General features: G+C 48.8%; 1 protein-coding gene across 2 annotated transcripts in view; it reads left to right on the forward strand.

The window, feature by feature from the left end:
- Nucleotides 1–23,135, forward strand: part of GPC3 (glypican 3) — a 299,836-nt gene that overhangs the window by 213,429 nt on the left and 63,272 nt on the right. For both annotated transcript variants that reach the window (XM_075941138.1, XM_075941137.1), the window contains exon 6: nt 2,246–2,366. In XM_075941138.1, coding sequence (XP_075797253.1) covers nt 2,246–2,366 — 121 coding nt within the window. The remainder of the gene's footprint in view (nt 1–2,245; nt 2,367–23,135) is intronic.

The following is a 23,135-nucleotide window of genomic DNA, read 5'->3' on the forward strand; positions in this document are numbered from 1 at the left end:
ATTGAATGTAGTACAGGGCGTTCCTGCTATAAGTCGCCCCGGTATACATCCGTTCCACACTAACGTTGATGCTCCTAGGAACTGATGCGTTATAAGTTCTCCCATTCCCTGCTCTTAAGTCACACACAAAAAAAACCCTCAATTTGCGCAAATGGAAGTCAGCCACGGGGAAAAAATCGCCAATTTTGCTATAACTCCAAGGTTTTTGGAACCGATCTTGGACTTATAGCGAGGGCGGGGGCCTGTAATTGAACTGTTTAATTCATGTAGTAATGGGTCTTTCCACAAGATGGCGCCCTGAGAATATTGATTTTGCTGTAGAAAAAACTTAAAAAAGAACAAATAGTCCTGCAGCACCTTAGAGACTAACCAAAAAATAATAATTTTTTTTTAGATGGTGTGTCGAGCTTTCGTGGGCACAACCCACTTCTTCAGATGAATTAGTTGGTTTTTTAAAGCTTTTTCTATTACAGGCGAACTCAGCCACCCCTCTGAAACGATTGTGCTGCAGTGTGTTTGGTAGAAAGCCAGCTCTGTTTGTTTAGAAACATACGTTGTTGCAACCTCTGCTGAAATCATGAGACCGTGCTGACCTTTCATGGGATTTTAGTCGGGTGCTGATGGGCTGTACTGCATCGGGGGCTGTTGTTTTTGTGTGTGTCGCTGCACTTTGTGCTTCCTTCCTCCCCCCCGCACCCAAGTAATTATCCTGCGGGAAGACTTTTCTCAAAATATAGACAGAAGTTTGTGTGTTCAACATTTAAATGCGGAGTCCCAAAGGAATCACCCACACTTGTTTTTTAATAAAAGTCTTTCAGGCAAGACAAGTGATACTTTAATTCGACTTTGTCTGGGTAGCACACGGGTATAAAGGTGGCAATGCAGAGTGTTACAAGGTAGATTAAATGTACAGCAGGGAGGCTTTTCACAGGCTTCTTTGACTGAGTTACAAAGGGCCTGATTGAAAGGAGCCGCTAACTGGGCTTCGTGTTTCACGCCAGCTTCAAGTCAAGTGGTGTTGGGATTTCCAGAATGGAAATCAGTTTTAAAATCCAGCTGACGCATGTTGGTGAATCGCGACTTGACTCTCTCTTCCTCGTTTCACATCTGTAAAATGGGCACAGCGATAGAAGGGGCAGTGTAGACACTCCTTCTTGCGCAAGAGCCTCTTCTGCAAAAAATGGTGGCTCATTAGATATGCAAATGAAGCTCAGCGATATTTCACGCTTAGCCTCATTTGCATAGTACTTGCGCAAGAAGCCGCGAGTGTAGACATAGCCTTCGTCAGTTCCAGCGGGAACCCTGTCACACGAGCTGCTGTCGGCACCACGGCGGGGAGGGAGCCTCTTAGCCTAGGTCTCCAGACGTGCACCGGCTGTGGTGCAGGGCTGGCGGGGACGCTCTGTTCGTTGGACGGGCCGGCTGAGGGCGCGCGGTCGGGGACGCCTGCGCGCTCCCAGCCCGGATAGAGAGCAGGGCTGGCGGCGGCAGATGCCTCCATCTGGCCCCAGCGGCTCAGTTACAGCCTCGTCTGACAGCCGGTCTGCCCCGGCCACCGTGCTCCTGGGGCAGACCCTGCGGCCCAGCCCTGGCGGCCCCGTGACTGCTGCAACAGGCCGGCCGTGGTGTCCTGGCTTGGGCACCGGCTGCAGCAGCCTGGCCAACAAGGCCCCAGTCAGGGTCCAGCCTCCATCTGGCTGCAGCATCCTATTCCCGGCCCCGAGGTCCGGCTGCAGGAAGGGCTGGGGGCAGCCCCCTCCTGCTGTGGCCTGGGTAGGAGGGGAGGCCATAATCTAGCTTTGGTGATCTTGGTTCGGCCCCTCATCCAGCCACTACTGCCCGGGTGCAGCAGTGGTCTCACATTGCGGTGGGGGAGGTCTAGGTTGGATCTGAGGAAAAACCACTCCACTAGGAGGGTGGGGAAGCCCTGGGATGGGTTCGCTACGGACGGGGTGGAATCTCCATCCCTAGAGGTGTTTAAGTCCTGGCCTGACAAAGCCCTGGTGGGCTGATTGAGTTGGGGTGGGTCCGGCTTTGGGCAGGGGGCTGGACTCGATGACTCCGGAGGTCTCTGCCCGCCGTGGGATTGTATGATTCAAAATAAGAACGTACTCGGCCTCCCGAGGCAGGTTGTGCTTTCCCCCGTGGCAGGAAGGCAGCCGGCCTGCGGTGGGGCAGCAAGAAATACCAATGGCTGATTTTCCAGCCAGGCGCCCCAGGCTGACTTCTGTGTTCTCTCGCACAGGTACAGTCCCCAGGCGGCGCGGAACGGAGGGAAGGCGCAAGCGGGCGCCCACGAGATGAAAACGAAGGGCCCCGAGCCAGTGATCAGCCAGCTCATCGACAAACTGAAACACATCAACCAGGTGGGTGTGAGGGGGGTTCCCAAACTCGCCCGGCTTTGCCCGATGAGGGAAAGGCCTTGGATTTCATCAGCCTGTTGTGGTGAGAGCGAGGGGCTAGCTGTCCGGCTCTGAGCTCGGCCTGGCATGAGCCTCCTGCCTCAGCCCTCTGCCACCGGAGGAGTCCCACCGAGTGTGGGATCCATAGTCACGACACACGCTTGCCCCCAGCCCCAGCAGCCGCCCTTACGGTCCAGGCTGGGCCTCAGAGAAGGCTGAGGGGGGACATGATTGCACTCTTTAAATATATTAGAGGGATAAATGCTAGGGAGGGAGAGGAATTATTTAAGCTCAATACCAATGTGGACACAAGAACAAATGGATACAAACTGGCTAGTAGGAAGTTTAGACGAAGGTTTCTAACCATTAGAGGAGTGAGGTTCTGGAACGGCCTTCCAAGGGAAGTAGTGGGGGCAAAAGATCTATCTGGTTTCAAGATTAAACTAGATGGGTTTATGAAGGGGATGGTTTGATGAGATAACATGATCTTGGTAACTAATTGACCATTCGTTATCAGTGGGAAATAGGCCAATGGAGGGATGATAGGAGTTACTATAGCGAACTTTCTGGGTGGTGAGTCTTGCCCACATGCTCAGGGTTCAGCTGATCGCCATATTTGGGGTCGGGAAGGAATTTTCCTCCAGGGTAGATTGGCAGAGGCTCTGGAGGTTTTTCGCCTTCCTCTGTAGCATGGGGTACAGATCACAGCGGGAGGACTCTCTGCATCTTGGGGCCTTCAAAGTATTTGAGGGCTTCAATATCTGAGATACAGGTGAGAGGATTATTCCAAGAGGGTTGGGTGAGATTCTGTGGCCTGCACTGTGCAGGGGGTCAGACTAGATGATCATAATGGTCCCTTCTGACCTTAAAGTCTGTGAGTCTGAGTCAGTCTCGAGGAGCCGGGATCTCAGGCAGGAGCGGCTGCAGTGGGGTTCAGCTGCACAGTGGCACCCCCGAGACCCCAAATTTAAAGCTGTGCCCACAAGGTCCAGGGGCCCCAAAACACAAGGTCTTCCAGGGTGCCATTTTCCCTCAAGCCAGCCCTGGGCTGACGTAAAATGGTTATGCAATGCTGCTGCCAGCTCGGGTCAGTCAGGCCTTTTCTGGGCTATTCAGGCTGCTAGGAAGCTAAGGCTCATGGGAAAGCCAGGGTAAATAACTCAGCTGAATTGTGGGTAAGGGTCAGGGGTCGCCGTGTTTGTCTGTAACTTTGAAAAAATGAGGAGTCCTGTGGCACCTTGGAGACTAACAAAACTACAGGCAGTCCCTGAGTTACGCACTTACGAACGGGGCTTTCTCGCCCCGGAGCTCGCAGGCAGCGGGACCGCCCAGAGCGCAGCGGTCCCGCCACCTCGACCTCCGGGGCGAGAAAAGCTGCTCCCCGGCTTTGCTCCGGGTGCCCCTGGTCTGCTGGGGACCATCTCCAGCAGACCAGGGACACGGGGAGCAAAGCTGCAGTGGCGGCAGGGTGCCGTGCCTCTGAGGCTTTGCCAGAGCAAAGCCTCAGAGGCGCGGCACCCCGCCGCCGCTGCGGCTTTGCTCCCCGTGTCCCTGGTCTGCTGGGGGGGGCGCAGCTAGTGGCCCCCCCCCCAGCAGACCAGGCTTTTGTTGTGGACCCTGGGGTAGAGCAGCTGGGGTGCTGCCGGGTTGGTCCTGCAGGGACCTACCTGGCAGCCCAGCTGTTCTGTCCCAGGCTCGAGATTCAGCCGCTGTTGAAACTGATCAGTGGCTGATTCCAGGAAGCTGGGGGCAGAGCAATTCTGCCTCCAGCTTCCTGTAGTCAGCCCCTGGTCAGTTTCAGCAGCAGCGGCTGAATCTGGAGCCAGTTCCGACTTACATACAAATTCAACTTAAGAACAAACCTATAGTCCCTATCTTGTACGTAACCCGGGGACTGCCTGTATGTATCTAGTATCATGAGCTTTCATGGGCAAACCCCACTTCCTCAGATGAGTGAAGAAAAAGGGAAACCTTCCAATTGTATAACAGAAAAAGAAGGGGGAGGGAGAAGAAAAAACCGTGAAGCTATGATATAAATAAAGATAAACCCCAAACAAAGTAAAGAGACGCCACATTTTCCAATTTTGAAACGGGGGGAAAAAATGGAGGAAAAAGGACGTGTGGAAGGTGAGCTGATGACAGGATGGCATTTCCCAATGCTATGACTAGACCAGTAGGTGGCAACCAAAGTCTACTGCTTTACCATCGCACGGTTCCGTTAATTGTGCGGTTTTTACATATGTAAATACGTAGAATGGGAACGTTTTGAAAAAGCAAACGCCTTTGAGAAAACGTTAACATTTGGGGGAAAGGCCGTTTGTCATTGGAAAAGCGTTTGGAAGAAAACCGTTTGAAAGCAAAAGATAATAGCTGAGGAGTAGTTATGAACCAGTAGTCAAGACAAATACATTAAGCCAAGGTAAATGGTGCGGATCCAGGTAAAAGGAAATTTGGATCTTGCTTAGACATGGGATTTGGGGGATTGAATCTCACCTTTGCGCTTCCACCCTTGGCCTGGGAAAGTTTTTCTGTCTCGTTCGCATCCGGGCTGCACAATGGACTCCCAAAGTGGAGGAGATCTGAGACGCAGCAAGTCTGGTTGGGTCACAGACATGCTCTTTAGGTGTTGGCTTCCGATGTGGACTCCCAAACTAGAAAAGAGATGAAAATAGCTCATCTCCTCGACTCAAAAGGAGAGCATCTTTTAAAGGCAGTTTCTGGAGGCTCTCAGGTCAAGGAGAGCTGCTTTTCAGCGGTTAGTTCTTCATGCTCAGGTTTCCGAAATGCATTCTCTTTAGGTAGCTCGTCGCTAGCATCAGTGTCTTTCAAATGGTTCCCAGGCCGTTCTTTGGATGAGAGATGAACCTCTGATTCCAGAGGCACATGTTGACTCGGTTAGTTGAGTTCCAAACCTGTTCTTTAACTCTTGGACATCACTCAGAGATGTAATTTATGTTTTTCAGTGTTTTAGCCTTCATTTGTTATATGCTGTTCATGCTATGGAAATGAATCCTTTTCCAAAAGCATGACAAAGCTTCAGAATTCTCTGGAGCTTGTTCAGGGATGGTGAATAAATCGTGTCGTTCTGTCACTCGTTAATCAATCCGGGTTCTCCATCGGAATCTAAATAAATGTATTCATAACCGATAGACCCCTCCCTGGTAGTGTTCTGTGTGGTAGAACCTGCTTGCTTCTCAAGCAACCTTGTGGACCTCGTTCCGGAATGCCATTCCCAGAGGTTGTAAGGAAAGCAGCAAGTTAAAACTATGCAAAAGGGGAAATAGAAAGGTTTGTCTGAGCTGAGTGGGTTTGGTCTTTTCAAGAGAAAACACACAGCAGTTTGAGTACGTTTAACGTTTCAGGTGAGATCTTCTGGGGCGGGGAGTGAGTTTTCTGCAGCATGATTCGTAATAAGCTTGACACGACCAGCTGGCTTTTTGTCTCTTTTTTAATGTGTGATTTGTGAGTGGCTCTATTTGTGGGTGAGCTGGTTTATCATCATCTCGGTACTTCAACTTAGAAAAGAGGAGACTAAGGGGGGATATGATAGAGGTCTATAAAATCATGAGTGGTATGGAGAAAGTGAATAAGGAAAAGTTATTTGCTTATTCCCACAATATAAAAACTAGGGGTCACCACATGAAATGAAGAGGCAGCAGGTTTAAAACAAACAAAAGGAAATTTTTCTTCACTCAGTGCACAGTCAACTTGTGGAACTCCTTGCCAGAGGATGTGGTGAAGATCAGGACTTTAACAGGGTTCAAAGAAGAGCTAGAGAGATTCACGGCGGTTAGGTCCATCAATGGCTATTAGCCAGGGTGTGTAGGAATGGTGTCCCTAGCCTCTGTCTGGAAATGGGTGACAGGAGAGGGATCACGTGAGGATACCCTGTTGCGTTCCCTCCCTCTGGGGCATCTAGCATTGGCTACTGGCGGCAGACAGGACACTGAGCTAGATGGACTATTGGTCTGACCCAATATGGACTATTGGTCTTATGTACTTGGATTCTGTTGCCTTTAGACCAAATTGTGCGTGGATAGCTCAGCCATAGATACTGGTGTTATTACATTTGGGAAGCTAAGAGGCTCTTAGAGGGAAATGAGTTGTAATTGGCCTCTGTTTTTATTTCCTCACAGCATCCTTCTGAGGTAGAGCACTACAGCTCTTCCCAGGGACTGACAGGAAGCAAAGCTAAGTCTCTGGGCCTTCAGGGAATTTCTTGAGAGGAACCTTGAACCCATGTTGTCCAAGTCCTATACTAGTGTTTTATCCACTGGACCAGTCATAGGCTGAGCTAACCCCCTTTCCCGCCTTTCTGGTGGGACTATGTCCAGGGAAAAAGCATCATTTTGGACCAATACTTGGTAAGAATTGGCACGCAACACCTAACAGGAAGATAAGTGGGCAAGACGTGTCGTTAGACAATCGAGAGTCCTGGAAACATATTTTAAATGTCCAGACACTGGAGAGCAGGACTCATTTCAAATATTTCAAACATATTGGCGCTTGACAGATCTTTGGTTTGCACATCAAACGATCCGTAATTTATTACACTGTGTAGGGACTGTGTTTTTATCATATTGCATATTCTCTAGCCAGAAATATAAGAGCCATCTAAGCTCTTGGAAAAAAACAAAAACCATTGGGGAATCGCAGTCCAGGCAATCGGCTTTCACAAACCCTGGGAAATTAACTTTGATTGATTCCCTAGAACATAAGGAGATTATATGATTTCTAGGAACAGGCTTGTTTTACAAAGGGAAACCTTCGTGCCTTTTTTCACATGGCCAGTTTAAAGCCCAGAGCCTCCAGTCTGGTCTAAGCAAGTAGACTCTCTCGGGCTGTGCAGCTGGAGCTCCCTGCCTGAGTTTCACGGTAGGATCAGAGTCAAAATTAGGAAGTGCAAGAGGCAGTAAAATTCAGCTAGAAAGGAGGAAATCAGGCCTCTAAAGACAAAAGGCGGCCCTGTGACGCAACACACATCGCGAGTCTGCAGAAGAAGAATCGAAGGTTAAATAGTTGTGTTGAAAGGTACTTAGCTTGACTAAGATTGTGTATTCTCTACAGGTTGAACCTCTCTAGTCCGGCACCTTCATCACCTGACCGGTGTCGAACTGGAGAATTTGCTGGACCACGGGAGGTCAATATTGTCTAGCAGTATCACCAAAACTCCCACTGCTTTCTGGGCTCTTAGAGGACATTTAAGGGTAAATTAGAGCTAAATCACAGCACAGAACACTGGGAGCCAGACCTGGTGGCTGTAAACAAACTTTCTGGGACCGTGGGAAACTTGGCCACACCCATGAGAAGTGGACATCTGGCTCGTTAAAATCCTGCCGGACCACGGATGTTGCCAGACCAGGGAGTGCTGGACTAGAGAGGTTGAACCTGTACTTGCAGAGAACGTTCACTACTGAGGCATGGGTTCATTTAGAAAGTGGCCAAAAGGCGATGGCGTTGGTGAATCTAATGTAAACTAAAGAGATTTGGTAACTGTATCATGACTGTATGTCTTCCATCCCTTGGTGGCATGTCTGCATCCCAAGGGACTACCAGAGGGGTCGCTGTGTTAGTCTGTATCGGCAAAAACAACAAGGAGTCCTGTGGCACTTTAAAGATTTATTTGGGCTTAAGCTTTCATGGGCAAAGACCCACTTTGTCACATAGAATTATCCCCAGTATTTATCAGTGAACATACAATAGTTAGCAGTGTCTAACAAAATGAGTCCCTGATGGCTAGATTTCCAGTTTTGAAATGTATGCATTAGTACTACGATACTGAAACTGCCGCATGTGCACAATGCAGTTGCATCTGACGAGAGAGGTCTTTGCCCATAAAACCTAATGGCTGAATAAATCTGTTAGTCTTTAAGGTGCCACAGGACTCCTCATTATTTTTGCAAGGTGTTCTCTTAGCTTCCCTCCAAGCCTTACCTTAAGAACATCAGAACGGCCAGACTGGGTCAGACCAAAGGTCCATCTCGCCCAGTGTCCTGTCTTCACAACATCCCTGTTAAAGTCCCAGTCTTCACAACATCCTCTGGCAAGGAGTTCCAGAGGTTAACTGTGTGCTGAGTGAAGAAAAACTTCCTTTTGTTTTAAACCTGCTGCCTATTAATTTCATTTGATAATCCCTAGCTCTTATATTGTGGGAATAAGTAAAAAAACCTTTCCCTTATTCACTTTTTCCACACCAGTCATGATTTTATAGACCTCTATCATACCTCCCTTAGTTTCTTCTTTTCTAACCTTGGTAAAGGAAGACCTTTCTCTGATCATGTCTTCACTTGGGGGAAGATTGACACTGCTTCAATCGATGTTCTGGAGTGTGATTTAACGGGTCTAGTAAAGACCTGCTAAATCAAACTCAGAGGGCGACACCATCAGCAGCCGGTGCTCCTGCGAGGAGTAAGGGAAGCTGATGGGAGTGTTTGCTCCCATCAGCCTCTCTCTGTGGAGACAGCGTAGAAACTTCAATTAAAGTACATCATCTCCAGCTACTTATCAGTTGCAGATCTTAATTCAACCTTCGCCTTTAGTGTAGACCTAGCCTTGGTGACTGGGAACACCTCCCTGGCATATACCATGGGCACAGAGTAATGGCAGTCATGCATCTGCTGAGCGATTGGCATGTCAGGCAAAGGCAGGGCTGGATTAAGGGGGGGGACTAGCCAGACAGCTGCCCTGGGCGCCAATCTATGGGGGGCACCTGATGGCAGCTGTAAGGGGCGCCGTGTGTTCAGCCGCGAGGTGCCCCTTAGAGTTGCTATCAGGCACCGCGTGCCCGGGGCCGGAGGCTGCGCGGCATCCCTTAGAGCTGCCATCAGGCACCGTGCACCTGATTGCAGCTGTAAGGTGTGCAGCGCGCCAGGAGGCAGGGCCACGCATGCGCCATGTTCCCGGGGGCGGAGCCGCGCATGCATCGCGCACCCGCTGCCCGGGGTGCAGGAATGGCTCAGGCCAGCCCTGGGCAAAGGAACTCAGACCAGAAAGAGACTGAATCTGTCTGCCCCACCTTCAGCAGACAGGAAGCTGGCAGATGTGCTGCCCACTCAGTGTGGACATTGCTGCTGTCCTTACAATGGGTGGGGTGGACTTAGCGCCAACTAAAGACCTTGCAATTTCCAGCAGTGACTGTAACTCTTCCGCGTAGAGCCATCGGGGCGTTCCTGCCACGACAATGTGAGTGCCAGGTGGGTGATCTCCGACCCATGGCGTTGCACGTGCTGAAGATGATATTTAAGGGGGAGCCGCCTGACGGGTTGTAAAACGACTTTCTCGGCTCCTGCTGGTCACTCGTTCCAAGTGGGCGTCTTATTAACTGTGTGATGGGAAACCCCGTGGCTTTCACACGTCTTTCCGAAATGTGTTTTCCACTTTGCCACGCTGGAAGCAGAGACAGATTGGATGAAATCCCCTCCTGATGCCTTGTATTAGGTGTTGCCATATCTCCTGCGTACATTGCATTTAAATTTGGTAGCCATACGACCGCGCAGTCATTAGCAAAAGGTGCCAACGGCCTGATTTGTCAGATGAAATCATCCCCACTCTGTATCAGTGAGCATACAGTATTGAGCAGTGTATAACTAAATGAGTCCCTGCTGGCTAGTTTTCCAGCTTGGAAATGTATGTTTTAGTGCACTGCATGGATAGAATGTAATTTATCAAATCCTCACAAGAAATGTAATAAACAAAATAATTATTTGGGCATGCCTTTTTGGGCAGCCTTATGAAACAGTTTCTAGCAATTAAAATATTAAAACCACATGCCGTTGAAAGCAACCAGACCTCACCATTATTTATTTTTAAGGCTATTAAATAAAATGACAGAAGATTAAAAAAAATGATAAATGTGTTTTGGAATGTAACAGCTAATTCCTTTTTCGACTGCATGAAATAATCTATAGTTCCACCAAGGCTAGGGCTGGTCTTTAAAGACTAACGACATTGTCCATTTGTGACTCAGAAGCCATTCATTGGCTCTTGTTAACACACCGTTGTAAACACTCTCTCCGGAGTCTAGCTACATATGCAAGCAGCAATTACAAGAGAGCTGCTAGGCCAGTGAAATAAGGGGACATGTGACACATACTAACTAAAACAAAATTTGTGATAGAGATGCAGCCGTGTTAGTCTGGTGTAGCTGAAACAAAAGACAGGACTATGTAGCGCTTTAAAGACTAACAAGATGGTTTATTAGGTGATGAGCTTTCGTGGGGCCAGGCCCACTTCTACAGATCAATTTGTGGAAGAAAATTGGCACGACCATATATACCAAAGTGATACAATCAAAAAAAGTGAACACATATCAAATTGACAAATCAAATTTTAGAACAGAGGTGGGGCGAGGGGGGAAGGTTAGTGTCTGTGAGGTAATGACATTAGGGGTGATAATTGGGGAAGCTATCTTTGTAATGGGTGAGATAATTAGCATCTTTGTTGAGACCCATACGTAAAGTGTCAACATTTGTTTGAATAGATCTTTTGAATTCCAAAAGTGGTATACTTTCCTGGGACATTTCCATAACATCAGCTTATATGAACTATTGCCCACAAACATCCTGGCTTTATTGGGCTCAGTGTGAGAAAACTCTAAGAATAAGTCACACAGAGAGGATTATTTTTCCCTATATTGCATATCAGCCTTGAGTTAATTGAATTGATTTTTTAAAACTATCATTGGTTATGGAATAATCTGCCTCTGACTTTCTAGTCAATTTATTGAAAATTAGGTTTCTTGATTGTTGTACAGACTAGGGATGTTAAAATACATGTAATTGAGTAACCGTGTAATTACTGAAAATTTCACGCTGGGCGGGAGTGGACTCGCTGGGAGCCAGTGAACACCAGGAACTGGTTTTTAAACCAACTCCCTGCACATACCGAGAGCCTGCGTGTAACCGTGAACATTAATCGATGAGCCCAGGCTCATTGGTTGACCATGTACACGGTTACATTTTCACATCGCTAGTACATACAATCTTCCTTTCCACATATCGGTTCATACAGTGCTTGCAATTGTTAAATGTTCCCTGGAATTTGAAGTACTGCCCATTGTTAGTCTATGGAATAGTCCAAATGCCATGTAAAAGTGATACCATACCGTGGTGCCATGAAGAATCTTTTTGATTAAAACTCAGAAGGGTAGTTTGTAACTTTAAAAAAAAAGAAGAAAAGAGCAGTCCTGGAGCACCTGGATCTAAACTTCAGAGTTATTTCGAAACCACCCCCCTTATTTCGAAATAACTAGCGGAGCGTCCACACGACCAACCCCATTGTTTCAAATTAATGGGCTGGTTATTTCAAAATAATAACTCCTGCTTTCGTAGGGGAAGAATGCTAATTTCGAAGTCGTTCTTTCGAAACAGCGGTAAGGTGGACTCTCCGGTGCCGCTATTTTGAAATAACAGCTCTCCAGAGTCATTCAAACCAATGACTCCCCTGTGCAGTCTTGGACTCTGAGTTGAAGTAGCATGTCCACATTAATAGAAGCTGCCTCGGATTAGTTTTGAGGCTTCCCACTAGTGTGGACACGTTATTTCGAAATTATTATTTCAGGAGTTATTATTTTGAAATAAGCTATTTCAAAATAATTCTACTGTAGACATGCCCTTAGAGCCTAACAAATCTATCATGAGCTTTCATAGGTAAAACTTACTTCATTCGATGATAGATTTGTTAGTCTCTAAGGTGCCACAGGAGTGCTCGTTGTTTTTATTAACACTGTTCACTAAGGGTGAAATTCATCCGTGCAGAAGGCTGGTCTGGAAGTCCTACTTCGCACATAAAATCGAATTTTAGTGATGCATATTCCTTTTGCTGGTCCTCTGTACACATGTGGATTTAACCCTATAGAAGTGTGAGAGAGAAAAGACCAGTCAGTCTATGGCAAAACTCCCTTCAATTTCAGTAAAAGCTCCATCCGGCCATGGATAGTTTATTTCCTACACAGATCGGTCAGAGGTTTTGGAAAGAAATAAACACGTCAGATTTTACCAGAAAAACCTAAAGCACTTTGCACTGTTATCCCACCCAGAGCTTTGTCCCTAATGAGAATGCAGCAGTGGGTTCGTCACAGGCGAAGGACGTATCCTCTTGGTGCTTCCCCTCGGAATGAACTTCGGAAACGGAGGGGCGAGGACCAGGAAAGGGACAATCCCATGTTTGAAAAAACCTAAAGGCAAAAAATAAAAAGCTCACCGGTTGTCCCGTCCCCCCCCTCCCGCCCCCAAATTTCAATCTCCCTTTGTCATGGGGGTAACCGCTCACTTCTGGGGTGCCTCCTTGTGGCTCATCTGTGGACTAGCTCCCCTCCTTCTATTGCTCCTTCTTTGCTTTTGCCTCTCTGGACTTGGGGTGCTCCCTCTTTATGACTCAGCCTTATGGCCAGATCATTATAGTGAGTCCCTTCCAGGCCCACCAACCAGACAACAACCTCTCTGAGGTCTCAGTCTACCAATCTACTTCCCGCTCTGGGTTCCAGTCCAGAGACCCTGTACCAAGCAACCACCTTCTGCGCTAGTCCTGGCAGTGCTACTGTTTCCTTGGCTCTCTCCTGCCAGTCTTCCCTATCTTCTGGCCCACTACTACAGCAGCTTCCACCACTCCCCACAGCTACCTCAGGCCCTCTTGAGTTCTTGCCAGAGTCTGCGGTCCAAGGCAGGGCCCCAGGACTTACTTGTTCCCCCTGCGCCTCCTTTTCTCCTCTAGCCAACTCCCCTCCTTTCTAGGGAGTGGCCATCCTACCTCACAGCCTCGTCTCACACCACCGACTTCCTCTCTTCATAAATCTGTCCTAGCTCCGCCCTCAGCTGGGCCTCCTCAGCTCACGTGTCCCTGGCTTTCCTTCGATGCCACCGATGAGGTGAACAGGTTTTGTGTCTGGTAGACGCCCCATCGCACCTCTTTTGGCTAAGCACGCATTCTCTTCTGCAGGTCATTTGACTGCAGTCTCGGGGCGGGTCAAACCTTTGGATTAATGAGCTCTTAGCAGACAACAAACAAATCTGAATTCGTTTTCATGGCAAAACCAATATTTTACCAAGCCAGTGCGCTCAGACGAGCTCAAAAAGGGCTTTGGGATTACTCCTATAAACACTAGGCTAGTGTGTGGGTCTCCTTCATCTCAGTGGACCACAAGCTGGTCGTAACCAAGACGGTCTCCCGGGATAGGACAGTTTTGTTCACTGCGCGTGCCTCCCTAGAATTGGCGGGGGTGCCGATGGAACCGTGGCAGCACTTCGATGGCAGAGGGGGCGCATGGCTCTCTCACTCAGTGTTGTGCCCTGGCTTTCAGGGCCAGCCCACCACATTTTGGCATCTGAGGCGGGGAGCTCAAATGACGCCCCCATGCCCCTTCACTTGGGCCAAAACTTTGAAAGGTCTCGATTCTCTGGGTTCTAGTGGCGCCCTCTCCCCCCCCCCACACACACACAGTCTGGCACCTGAGGCGACCGCCTCAGTTCACCTCACGGTAAGGCCAGTCTTGGTGGCGTTCAGCGTGTGTCGCTCTAGTAATGCTAGTAGGAAACAGGAATGCAGACGGAAACCAGCAGAATCATGGGCCACGGTAAACAAAACGTCTTGTGGGCCACACATAGAACCCCGATGGGCTGCATGTGGCCTTTGGGCCATGGGTTGCCCACCACTGGTTTATAAGTCCATCAACCCCAAGGGAGAAATCCCAGCGTTTTGCCATTGACTTTCATGGGGCCAGGATTTTACCCCATGTTAACATGTTACTAGTTAAGCCATTTCACCTCACTATGGCCTCAACTCTCTGTGGCTCTTGAACTAGATAATAGGACGGGAAAAGGCAAAGCACTCCATTTTCTGGTGTGTGGGTTTTCAGTTCTAATCTCAGCTGTCATGCTGAATGGCTGCACATACAAAGTAGTGTCAGGTGTGTCCTGCAGAGAATGGGCTTGAAACAATGCGGTGGAAATCAATTTGAAAAAAATCCCTTTTAAACAGGATACATTTTCTTGTGCATCCAAACATGCAGCTGATGCACAAACCACACCGTTGGAAAACAAACACCAGATATCCTGGAAGAGTAGCTGGGCTTTATCCTGTTATGAAGGGAATCAAATTGGAATTGTTGTAAAATCAAAAGTCCCACCAACAGCCGGATGCAAAGGTATCCAATTAAGAGAGCTTGGGAGTTACTTTGGGCCCAATCAGTCATATCAAGCAGCATCTTGCTCTGTGTCTAGTCCTCGTAATTGAGGACGAAGCTCTCCCTGAGAGCGTTCGTGTGATAGATGGCCTCTCAAATGATAAAGGCGCCCTCGAAAAGCTGGACCCAATCAAGTATTTGGTGCTACCTGGAGCGTGGGGGGTGGCATTTTATTGTTTGTCCCCAAACAGGCTGCTGCTTCGGTCAGTTTTGGCTTTCCTGTGGACATGGTAGGGGCTAGAGATGGTGGGGGGAAAATTGGTGCACACAAAGATTGTGGAAGTTTTTTACCCATTTTTCTAAGCATGAACGTTTAATCAAAATGATCCAACATCAGCTAGTCCTAGGGCTGATTAAAAATGCCGATTTCCTGAAAATGTTCCCATTTGTGTTCAAATGTGTATGTGTTGACCAGCTCTGGTGGCCGACTGTCATGGTGGGGTGTGTGTGTGTAGAGACTAATGGTGCGGCTGTGCGTTACTGTGGGCCTGTATTGCTTTCCAACCTGTAAGTCAGTCTGATTCCTTACATTTTAAAGGGAACCCATAACAGTTGTAATATTTTTAATGAACTGGATAGCATACTAGCCAGTTATTGCAATCTGTTACTCTATCAAATGGCCTCACAACAGCTTCACAAGGGAGAGTGAGGAAAAAACAGGGATGTCGGCTCTCTTCTCAGCAGGCTGGGCAGAATTCACCTATAGTTTCTAAAGCCACGTCTTCACTCTGTGGAAGATTGCCACTGCTGCGATCGATCTTCCAGAGTTTGATTTAGTGAGTCTAGTTAAGACCCACTAAATTGAACACAGAAGGTGCCTCTACCAGCGTCTGGCACTCCTGCTCTTGTGAGGAGTAAGAGAAGCCAACAGGGACATTTGCCACCAAGCTCAGCTTAAGGTAAGTCAACTCCAGCTATGTGTTCTACGTTGCTGGAGTTGTGTACCTTAAGCCAAGTTGCCGGGTCTAGTGTAGCCCTGGCGTGAATGCTTGCTATTGCTGTGTCTGGGGTCTTTTATGGGAGACTGCACTATTTAAGAACGTAAGAATGTCCAGGATGAGTCAGACCAACGGATCCTGTCTGCTGACAGTGCCCAATGCCCCAAGGGAATGAACAGGACAGGCAATCATCAAGTCGCTTGTCCTCCGCTTCTAGCTAAATCGAGGAATTGCCACGGGGTCAGGGGAACGCCAGCCCCAAGCTGAGTGTGTCACATTGCAAAGCTAGTCCCCAGGGACCAGCGAGAGTTTATGTTCTGGGATTGAGATGGAGGGGGGGCTCCTCGCTGTGCATGGAGATGGGAGGATTGATGCTAGTAGCTACTTACAATACAAAATAGGTTAGAGCAGTGTTTCTTAAACTGTGGTCCATGGCACACCGGTGTGCCGCGAGGCAATCGGAGGTGTGCTGCGGAAAACAACAGAATTCAAAATGGCTGCCCTTAAAGGGGCAGGCAACTTTTTTCTTTTTTTGCTCAATAACTTTCCTCCCCTGACCCCCCCCCTTTTTTTCCTTGACAAAAAATCCTTGGTGTTTCTCATTTAAAAAAAATATTGTTTTGGTGTTCCTTGGTCATAAAACATTTAAGAAACACTGGGTTAGAGGACGGAGCAGTAGCTCTTCATATTTAAATGTGGTAGGTTTTCTGGTAAATCGGTGTAGGAGAGAGGGCATAATGGTCTGTAGTCGTGCGTGTACACAAGCGACCCAGCTGCCAGCTAACTTCATCCTTGTGGCCTTAAGGGTAAAACCAGTGAGCTTCTGCTCCAAAACAGCCTTCTGCCGCACCCTCCGTTAGATCTAGCGGGTTGCAGCATGTATCATTTCTGTGTGTCCGCCTCTAGTGACTGGGGTCACAATCCCAAACTGAAACACCAGCATAGGCCAGACCTGATCTCTTCTCTAGAGGCTTACGGTTCATTCGGAAGCCTTGAATGAATGAGCTGTAAATCTCATGTCTATCATATGTCCATTCCTCTAATGTATCGTCTGGTCAGCTGGGCAATAGAATGAAACAAATTCATGGTTTTCCTGTCCCAGAGACATTAATAGGCACCCTTGTTTGGTACATACACACATGTCCTTTCCAGATGCTAGCAGTGATTGTCCGAGAGATGAATCCACCTTCTGGATTGTGTCTAATTACACAGGCTGGTATTAATTTGTTGTAGCTATTTATTATTTACATGTATATGGTGCCTTTTTGTCCTCAGTGGTCTGAAAGTGCTTTACTAACTGTGTGTTTGTAGTAATCCCTTCCCTTGAAAGAAATCCAGCCATCATTAGGGTTTGAAATTGTGCACAGTAGACTGTGCAGCAGCTTAGGAGATGAAGATGAACACAGTAACATTCAGCTTGGATGTTTTTCTAAATGATCTGACTAGTTCCTTCTCGGGTGACAGGCCAGGCGTCTACCACCACATCCTTACCAAAGGTGTCATGGGCTTTTGAAAGGCCAGTTCAGTTTTGCAATTCATCCCATAACCTTCTCCTTAGCCTGCAGCTAAGTCTTGGTTCAATACTGCCCAAGAGAAAGTGTGACACCTATCGCAGAGCTGACTGCTCTCTACAGCATGGAGGTTTCTCTTGGAAGCATCCTCTCCACATATTGATTAGACCCAATTTTGTTTAGTTCGTGAGACCTTCGCAGCTTGAGGTGGAATGACACCAGCTGCTTAAGTTTCCAGCGAATCCATATTGTCACCAGAGACATGGAAGTTTTTTTCAATGTCCGGTAATGATTGACCGTATTCACGTTCTTATTGTGATACATGTGGATATGTCAGGTATTTCCATTATAGCAGATGGTTGAATCAGTGAGGGTACATCTAGACTGCGGGGTTTTTATCCCGGAAAACCTGTGTCGCATCCAGGGAACTCTGGAAGAGCACGTTTGTTCTTCCGCAAAGAAAACGGACCAACCCGGCAGCACCCCAGCTGCTCTACCGCAGGCGTCCCGATTCAGCTGCTGCTGAAACTGACCAGCAGCGGCTGAATCGGGGACACCTGGGGCAGAGCCGGACTATCGGAAGGGGGGCTATGAAAGGTCTGGGGTGGCATCCCCCCCACACTACCCTAGACCCCTCATAGCCCCGCCTTCTGATAGTCTGGCATATCTGATAATCCAGCACTCCCTGGGTCCTAAAGGTGCCGGATTATCGGAAGTTTACTGTAAAATCATTGGTCACGGTATAGCTAAGCGGGACTCAAGTTTCGCTATATAAACTGGGGTCCAAAATGATGAAAGAAAAGGGGAAAAGAAGGAAAGGAAAGAGGAAAGGAAGAAAGAAACTTCAAGAAGGAGGGGGGAAGACCTGGAAGAAGAACTCACCTCCAAGGCACAGCTAAACACCAGATCTGCCAGGACTCCCCTGTACGACCGAGACGTGCAGCAGCCAAGATCCAGAGAGACTGACCTTGCCTGACCAATAGGGGAAGTCTACCTGCTTTTATCAGGATTGGTGAGCATGATACTGTGTGTGTAGCATGTGTATTGTATTTGCTTGGGAACTGACAATAAATGGAGAATAAGAATATCACTGTGGAAGGCTCTTTCAGTGGCAAAAGATCCTGCAGACCCACAGGAAGTTATGTCCTTAGCCCTAGGAATTGGGTACGGGTGAGTGTGTAAATTAACAGGGTTGCACCTTGAGCCCTCGGAATTGGGTAAAGGTGAGTGTCCCTGAAGTGTGGAAGGGATAGAGAAATTTGGGGGGGTAACAGCTGATTCTTGCTTGCTGACCTCTGCTTGTGGCTGGCCAGCCCCGCTGTGACCACTAGCGCAGACTGTTGACGCTCTTGTCCCTTACCGTTCCGTCGACGTGCACTGAAAGGCTCCTCGTGGTATGTCTGCAGGGCAGTCAAAGACCTGCCACTGTCCTGCATCACCTGATCCAGGCTTGCAGGGCTCAGGTGGTGGGGCTATAAAATTCAGTGTCCTTGTTTGAACTCAGGCTGGAGCCCAGAATCTGAGACCAAGGGAGCCATTTAGGCAGAGCGGCGGGGGAGGAGGGGAGAGAGGCAGCAGCCATGCGCTCCGGGATGCGGCTTGCTTTTTTTCCCGGTCCCCTGACTGTCAGGGAGCGAGGGGAAAGTACTTGGATTCCAGGCCTGCCTCTCACTCCAGGGCTGTGTCTAGACTGGCAAGTTTTTCGGCAAAATCACATGATTTTGCGGAAAAACTTGCCAGCTGTCTACACTGGCCGCTTGAATTTCCGGAAAAGCACTGACGATCTCATGTAAGATTGTCAGTGCTTTTCTGGAAATACTATGCTGCTCCCGTTCGGGCAAAAGTCTTTTTCTGAAAGACTTTTGCGCAAAAGTGCCAGAGTAGACAGCATAGTACTGTTTTCTGCAAAAAAAGCCCCGATGGCGAAAATGGCGATTGGGGCTTTTTTGCAGAAACCCGCTTCTAGATTGGCCACGGATGCTTTTCCGCAAAACATGCTTTTGTGGAAAAGCATCCTGCCAATCTAGACGCGATTTTTCCAAAAATGCTGTTAACGGAAAACTTTTCCGTTAAAAGCATTTTCGGAAAATCATGCCAGTCTAGACGTAGCCCAGGACTTTAACAGGGTTCAAAAAAACTCGATAGATTCATGGAGGGTAGGTCCATCGATGGCTCTGAGCCAGGATGGGCAGGAATTGTGTCCCTACCCTCTGTCAAAGCTGGGAATGGGTGACCAGGGAGGGAATTGCATAATGATTCCCTGTTCCGTTCGTTCGCTCTGGGGCACCTGGCATTGACCACTGTTGGAAGACAGGACACTGGACTACTGGTCTGACCCAGTATGGATGTTTTTTGTTTCCTTAACCTTAGTGTTCTCCTCTTCCTCCCTGTCTTACCCCCAAACCAAAGCAGAAATAGTCTTTATTCAGAGACGCAGGAGGAGAGATGGCAAGGGACTGGCAATTCAGAATAATGGCTAAAAGAAAGTGGACGAGCTGGTTGTAAATCCCAGGTAATCTATTTTTCCCATGTGCCCCATGATGTAGCCCGGTGCGCATGTGCTGAGGAAGTAACACCTGCTCTGTCAAAGCGCAAGAGCAGCGGGGATTAAATCATCCTGTGTGTAAAAGCGCCAGTAAAAGTTAACTAACCGTTGCTTCCTCGCAGAGCAGTAATCGCGGCCAGTCCCCTCTGCCGCTCGCCGTGAGAAACGCCGCATTTCATCCAGGAGGAGTTGAGAACGGCTGGTCAGCTCCTCCTCCTGCGGAGCTCCATTGGAACAACCCGGACGGGCCGATTTCAGTGAGCGGGGGGAGGGATCGGTGTCCATTTCCCCTGACCCGAGCGACGGGGGGGTCGGTTTCAAGAGGGAAGCTCGGATTAAACCAGGAACTCTCAAAGCAGGGGGGGGGGGCGATCATTTTTGGTGGGGGGCCATGCCAAGATTTTGGGAAGTGGTCAAGGGCCCCGCACTCTTCTGTGGAGAGGACGTGGGGTTTGGGATGGAGGTTGGGTGCGGAAGGGCGCATGGGGTGCGGGACTGGGGTGTGGGAGACGGTGTGAGGTCCGGGAGGGAGTTTGGGTGAAGGAGGGGGTTGTGACCTGGGGTGCAGGGTCTGAGACGGTGTTTGGGTGCAGGAGAGGATTCTGGCGTGGGGGAGGAGTACAGAGCCGGGGGGGAGTTGTGACGTGGGACAGGTGGTACAGAGGGTTTAGATAGTGACCTGTGGGGGAGAGTTCGGGTGTGGGAGGGGCAGGCTCTGGCTGGGCGGTGCTTACCTACGTGTCTCCCGGCCAGCAGCCCTGCAGCACCCCCAGGGCAGGATGAGCTCCCTGCCTGCTGCAGCCCCAGATCACTTTAAACTGCAGGCTGCTTCCTCCATGTGGCTCTCAGCTCTGGGAGGGGGAAGAGGCACTGCCCCCATACCCCACTCTCAGTTCCTATTGGCTGGTTGTTTCGAGCCAATAGGAGCTGAGAGATTGGCTGGGGTCAATTCCTATTGGCCAGTTGTTTCCAGCCAATAGGAGCTGAGGATTGGGCTGGGCAATCACACGAAGCATCCCCCTCCCTGCAAAGCAGAGAGTCGCACCGACTGTGCTTTAAATCTTGGCAGCAGCACGTGCTCTTACTCCACAAGCGAGTAGGAATTGCTAATGCTGTGTCAGCTAGCAATAAACACCGGTCAGCATGCAGCAGGTCGATGCTTCGCGTCCTCGTAGGGACCGTGGTTTCTTGGGGAGGTGGTGGGTGTCTGGTGGCTGGTTCAGCAGAGGCCTGTGCTCAGTGCAGAAGATCAAAAAGCAAGCAGCGTGCCCGCGTGCCTAAAGAAAGGGATGGAATCAACACTGGAAAACATGCAGACTCCATTACTTGGTGCATGGCACATGCGTGTGTGGAACACTCCCAGCAGCCCCGGTCACCTTGTCACAAATAAAGGATTGAAAGATAGAACTCATAAAAGAATGGGACTTGTTAGAAGGAGTGTGTGTGTGTGTGTGTGTGTGTGTGTGCATGTGCGCGCACGAGAGAGAGAGAAAGATGGAGGGATGGAGGGAAATAATACCTGTTAAAAACTTGGGCAATCCTGTTTAGTGCTTCTTATTAGAGGACAAGAGTCCACCAAAGAAACTGAAAGACAAAAATTTTAAAACAGACACAAGAAAATACTTGTTTTTACAGAACACATTGTTACCCTGTGGAACTCCTTGCCACTGGATAGCACTGAGGCCAGCAGTCAGTAAGATTTAAGACGGGATTCTCCACCAGTACATACAATGGGAACAGCCACGGTTATATGGACTATGAACCTTTGTGCTTCGTGGAGTCAGCCAACCCCTAATTGGAGGTATTAGAAAGAAACTCTGGGGAAGACAGAGCGGGTTAGTCTGTCATAGTCCGTTGTCAGGTTTCTTGTCCGTTACTGTGGAACATCTGGTATAAGACCAGGAAATGAGTCACTGCCTTAAGCCAGCCTGGCTCTTACTGTGTTCCTAGTCCAAGGAGCACAAGGTGACAGCAAAGATGTTACAGGTTGTGATTTCCTGAGAGTCTGTTTGTCCTCTAAGAATGCAAAGATTATAAAAGGGTGTTGTGTTCACCTGTGGAATAGAAAACAAACTCATCACGCCAGTGTTGTGGAGGAGACCATCCACCTCTGAATGAAAACGTCTGCTGGTTTATTAGGGAAGACCTCGTTAGCTCATGTTTTTCTTTCGGATTTTCAGCGAAAGTGACTGAAAATTAATTTTGGCTAAGGAACACAGCCTACAGGCTAAACCGTTACTGGGCTGAGTATAAAGTTCTGTGCATACTCCCCTCCACGATGGTATGTATGGGGGGAATCTTTTTTATTGTGACTGTCGATTGAAATGTAGAATTCCCTCTGGGGGAAAATTCCCCTGGGCGTGACGAGACGCCTTTTCATGATACCATTTGGGCCTGCAAGGTGATAAAACTTGCCTCATCTATTGGGAATCTTGGATTTTTTAGAAATAAGCGGCAAGAGAAGCAGCGATCTCTAGCTTTTTTTTTAACCGTCTTTATGTAATTCAAACCTCGAGATTGCTGGCAGATTTCTCTACAGTGGGCTAAAGGCGGGCGACACGGGTATAGCCAAGTATTTCCTTTTCGAGCAGGTGAAAAAACAGCTGACATTCCTTGGTGTTTTCCTAAGTGCTGAAAATGACTTTTCCAGACCTGGTGTCTGTATCCATTTTATTAACATTTGATTAGCAATTACTCCTTACTGTGCTGAGTTGGAAATAGGAGTACAATTAGGAACAGGTTTCGTCTCTGCCTCTTATATACTGCCAAGGTGTCGCAAAGTAAAACACAAGTAAAACAAAGTCAACCACAATTCAGACCTCTCCTAACAAAAATGGGTTCCTTGTTATTTTCTCGACCCATCCCCTGTTTTTTTGGGTAGCGTACGCGGTTGGGGGTGACGAGGCTGCCATAAGATATAGTTTGCTGCCAGCAAGTCAGAGCCGTGGGTGAATAAGTCATGTTGCGTTACATGCATTGCACCGGAGCAGCACAAAATAAGCTCAGCAGAATTTTCCCCACCTGCAGTCGCTTGCAGGCTCCGTCTGCTGGCTTGGGGAGCCAGTGGATGGGAAAGGAGAGGCCGGAAGGGCATCTGTGACCTCTGGCTGGAGGGGTGGACTATCTCGTGCGAAATGGACCGTGTGAATGAAAGAACAAAGTTTGATTCTTGTTAGGGATGTCAGCGTGGAGACAACTGCTCAATTAACCGGCAAGCCGGGGTTTATCGGTTAATCCTGTCGACTACATGCATCCCCTCCCTGTTGCTGCCTCTGCATCAGAAGCAGCAAAGTGGGGGGTGGGAACTAGTGCCCGTGAGGAGCCGGCTTTTAAACTGGCTCCCCTCACGGACCGGCTTCCGCCTGCCACCCCGCCCTTGCTGCTTCTGATACAGAGGCAGCAGCGCTGGGTGACAGGGCTCCCCAGAAATGGGACCAGGAGCGCACAGGCTGCTGGCCTCTCCCGGGACTATCGAATAGTCGTGTAATCGCTGCAGTCTGATGCGGTTCCATGACTATTCGATTACCCGCAGTGACGTAGTGTGGGCACCTTGCTGGTGGC

The sequence above is a fragment of the Pelodiscus sinensis genome, chromosome 13 (genome assembly GCF_049634645.1).
Source record: "Pelodiscus sinensis isolate JC-2024 chromosome 13, ASM4963464v1, whole genome shotgun sequence".
Taxonomy (NCBI): domain Eukaryota; kingdom Metazoa; phylum Chordata; order Testudines; family Trionychidae; genus Pelodiscus; species Pelodiscus sinensis.